Source organism: Myotis brandtii, unplaced genomic scaffold (assembly GCF_000412655.1).
Source record: "Myotis brandtii unplaced genomic scaffold, ASM41265v1 scaffold187, whole genome shotgun sequence".
Taxonomy (NCBI): Eukaryota; Metazoa; Chordata; class Mammalia; order Chiroptera; family Vespertilionidae; genus Myotis; species Myotis brandtii.
Window position 1 is genome coordinate 1454301 of NW_005356944.1, and position 3986 is coordinate 1458286.

General features: G+C 58.1%; 1 protein-coding gene across 1 annotated transcript in view; it reads right to left on the minus strand.

Moving 5' to 3' along the window:
* The window catches only part of LTBP3 (latent transforming growth factor beta binding protein 3), a 13153-nt gene that overhangs the window by 8512 nt on the left and 655 nt on the right, over positions 1-3986 (minus strand). Inside the window, 9 exon segments of the mRNA XM_014538210.1 lie at positions 1277-1363; positions 1542-1614; positions 1691-1707; positions 2280-2465; positions 2556-2714; positions 3117-3239; positions 3414-3506; positions 3662-3767; positions 3922-3978. Coding sequence (XP_014393696.1) covers positions 1277-1363; positions 1542-1614; positions 1691-1707; positions 2280-2465; positions 2556-2714; positions 3117-3239; positions 3414-3506; positions 3662-3767; positions 3922-3978 — 901 coding nt within the window.

Genomic DNA, 3986 nt, shown 5'->3' on the forward strand with positions numbered 1-3986 from the left:
CCCCCTCCCAAGGCAGGCAGGAGCGGGGTTCCTGGGAACTGTGGCTCGCCTCATGGTGGTGCATAAGTGGCCAGATCCAGGAACCCCTCTCACCCTCTTTGTCACCAGTCCCAGGACTTCCCGCCTCCTACCTCCTCCTCCTCCTTTTGGTTCTCTGCCTTGAGGGCCTCTCCTAAGCGTTCTTAACATCCCCTCCTCTGAGAATCCTCCCAGGTGCCTCTTCCTCACACTCCCGCAGTCCCCAGGGCTGTCACTGGGTTGTCCTAGGCAGTGCAGGCCTCCAGGGCATCCATCATCCACCCAAGCCCTCACCCAGGAGCAAATCTAGCCTCCAGGTTTCAATCAGGCTGACAGCTCCCTTGTGGCTTTGGAATCCACAAAAACATGGGCTTGAATCTAGCTCAACTGTGTGACCTGGGGCAAGTTACTGAACCTCTCTGAGCCTCAGCTTTCTTATGGGAAAAGGAGGCCAACAATGCCCACTTCACAGAGTGTGAGAGGCTAAATGATATTTAGCATGTAGATCTCTTCAGTCAGTGCCCGGCACAGGGCGATTGCTCAGCTACAGCTAGCAATTATGATGCCCAAAACCCTGCAGACACTTCCCACAGCCTTTGGGATCAAACCCAAGCCTCTTAGCAAGGCTCCATGTGCCGGCCCTGCTCTGGTTCAGAAACACTGATCTGTGTGTGGTTTCTCCCTCTTCCACCAGTTTCATGTTTCCATTGGCTTTGCCCAAACTTAACTTCACTTGGAATGTTTTTTCACCAACCTTCTCCTCTTTAATTTCTAACAATCTTTAAAGCCCTGCTCAGAAAGTCTTCTCTCGTTGCCACTCTCCCTATTATCACAACCCCCAGATTCCTTTCTTCTTCTCTGGTTTATTATTTTTTTCAAGCATTTATGAGACAGACTAGATTTTTATTCATTAATCTGTTCGTTGTCTGCCTACTCTGCAAGGACAGGGAATTTTGGTCTGTTTTGTTTACTGCTGTATCCCAGCACTTAAACCAGGGCCTGGCACATAGTAGGTGCTTAACAAATATCTGTTGAATGAAGGAATAAATGATTTCAGACTGGGCTGACCATAATACCCAGATCATTATATGGCAGAGTGGGGTCTCTGCTGCATTCGGAGGGGTCCCCAAGGCCTGGTGCACAGGACGCCCCAGATACGTGTTCTAGCTCCAGATTGACTGGAGGGAGGAAGGGACAGAAGTAAACTAAGCGAGGGGCAGGGCTTACCCAGGGCATGGACTAGGTGGACGGGTCTTACCTGTGACCTGAGTAGGGGCGATCTCTAACGGGGGCAAGTCCGGCAGGAACCAGCGCACGGTGGAGGGCGAGGGCCGGGAGATGAGCTCTGGGGGCAGGAACACAGCCATCAGAGGGGAGGAGGGTGGGAGAGTGGCCCCACTCTCCACAGGCCGTCAGCTGGAAACTTCACAGCCAGCGTCACCCCCCCCCCCCCAGTGCCTAGGCTGTGACCTTCCCCCAGCAGTGACAGCCCTTGAGGACTGGCCCTGCAGTGCCCATCTCACCAGGGTAGGGCCTGGCAGGAGAGGTGGTGGCGGTCGGGTGGCTCTGCTGTGCTGACTGCTCCTCGACCCCTGGCTGCAGGTGACAGCAGCATGAGCCCGCTGTGTCTTCTTTGCCTCCCTGTCCCTCCCGCCTAGGTTCTCATACTCACTGAGTCTGTGCTCACCCCTGAAAGGGAAGGAGATGGGGCCATTAGTGCTGGGCTGGGGGAAGGGAGTCACGTCTGGGATCAGCAGTGGGGTATTTGTAGTTACGGCTCTAAGAGTTTAACAGACATGTCTCTGGGTCAAGTGTCAAGGGTCAGATCCTGGGGTCATGGAGTGCTTGCATCACAGGTCAGGGGAACAGATGGGGAGAGTGATTGGTTGGTCAAGGTCTTTGGGTTATAGAATAAGGTTTAGGAGGTTACAGCTAGGGTCAGATCCTAGGTCAGGGTCAGAAGGTCAGATCTAGGGCCAGCATTTGGGCTGAATCAGGGCCCTGGTCTGGAAGTCAAAGGGGTTGTGGGGTCAGAGGAACAGAACTGGAGGGCAATGGATGGTCAGATCCTGTCGATCGGGGGTTAAGCCCTGGGATTACAATCTTGCTTAGGGCGAGAGGGTCAGCTCTGGAGGTCAGCGGTTAGGACCGGGATTCGGTATTAGAAGTTATACTCCGAGGTCATGTCCATGGATCAGGAGTCGAGGGGTCAAGTCTAGGGGTTCGGTGTCTGTCAGAGAATAGAAAGGGTGAAGCCAGACCTCTCTCTTCCTCCGTGTTCTCAGGTGGGGGCCCCCGGCTGGGGCTCTCAGGCAGCTGCTGGGGCTTGGGTGGCCCGTCGGGGTGCAGGAAAAGGGAAAAGTCACTTTCGCCCTGAATGGTGAGTGTCTGGTGGGAAGTGAGGATGTGGTAGCCCTTTCCAGCTGGACAGATCTCCTTGAAGGCGGCTGTGGCCAGAGCAAGGAGCAGAGAAGTGAGTATTTCCTGGACAGGCACACAGCTAGGCAGCCCTCTAGCCCCAGAGGCCCCAGGCTCACCGGTGCCATCAGCGGGGCAGCGCTGGCACCTCGCACCCCAGGCCTTGCCGACGCTGCAGCAGCAGAGCTGGCGGGTGAGGCGCGTGGTCAGCGGGTGCTGGCACTGGTGCTCGGGGCTCACCAGGCGGAAACACAGGCTCTTCTCCTCTGGCTTGTCTGCTGCAGGGGCGGTGATGGGCATGGGCATCTGGGCCTGAACACTGCCCACATCCCTCCTCCCGCCGCTCCAGACCTTGCCTCTCTGGCCAGCCTGACCCTCATGTGGCTCCTGACCCCATTTGACCCTGAATATACATGACCCCTGGGCCTGTTACTCTGACCTCATGTGACTCCTGAAACCTCTGTGACCACTGACCCAATTCTAGCTGCTCTAGACTTTCTCCCTCCTACTCAAGTCCATGATCTCATATGACCCTGACTCCATATAGTCCCTGACCCCATGTGACCTCTAACCCCAGATCTCAGGTGACTCTTGGCCACTTCTCTGTGTCTTGTTTCTCCAATCCTTACCCCTCTAGCCCCTGCCTTGTGACCTCCCAGAACCCAAGCCCCCAGTCTCACCAATGCACTGTGTGCGGGAGGGGCCCAAGCTGTGGCCCGGTGGGCAGACGCAGCGATAGGAGCCCGGGTTGTTGAGGCAGTCCCCGTGGCGACACATGCCCGGCATTGCACACTCATTGATGTCTGTGGTAAGTGGGAGTTTGGTCCCTCTAGTCTGGGGCCATAGGGTGACAGCAAGCTGCTCCAAGAACCTCAAGGTCCTGCCCCAGCCCCACCTCCTCCCTCCAACACCTTGGGACCTCCCCCAGGGACAACTGGCCCGCCCCTCCAGCCCACAGAATCTCCTGCCCGCCCTACCCTGGCAGTGGGTGCTGTTGAGTCTCTTGTAGCCCTGGGGGCAGTCAGCGCCCACTTCCCCACGCACAGGCCCTGGCTTCTGCACCCCTGTGTCTGCAGAGAGAGGAGAGAGTGGCAGGGGAGGGCACTGAGGGCCTGCGGGGCGGAGGAGTTGGATGGGTGGTGTTACAAAAGCTGCGGTGGCTGGGGGCGGGGTGGGGGGGGCAGGAGGAGTGTGTGTGGGTCCCATGCCTGAGCCCGGCACTCACACTGCAGCTGGGGGCACTTGTGGCACTTGCTCTGGCCCCAGGCGGTACCGATGCTCCCGCAGCAGTCCTCCTGCTTGGTGAGGCCTGGGAGGGGATTGCTGCCGCACTAGGGGGGGAGTATGGACCGGGTCACAGGGCGCCCAGCCCCCACCCAGCTCCCTCCTGAGGCTCTTCTCCTCCCTCCTCACCCCGCAGACCCCCCAGTTGTGAGCAATCCCCTTGGGTTGGGTCAGGGCAGCCTGAGAGACGGAGAGACTCACGGGCTGCTTGGGCAGCGTGTCCTGGAAGCAGCGGCCCAGGGGCTTCTGGGTGGGTGGCCGGGGGT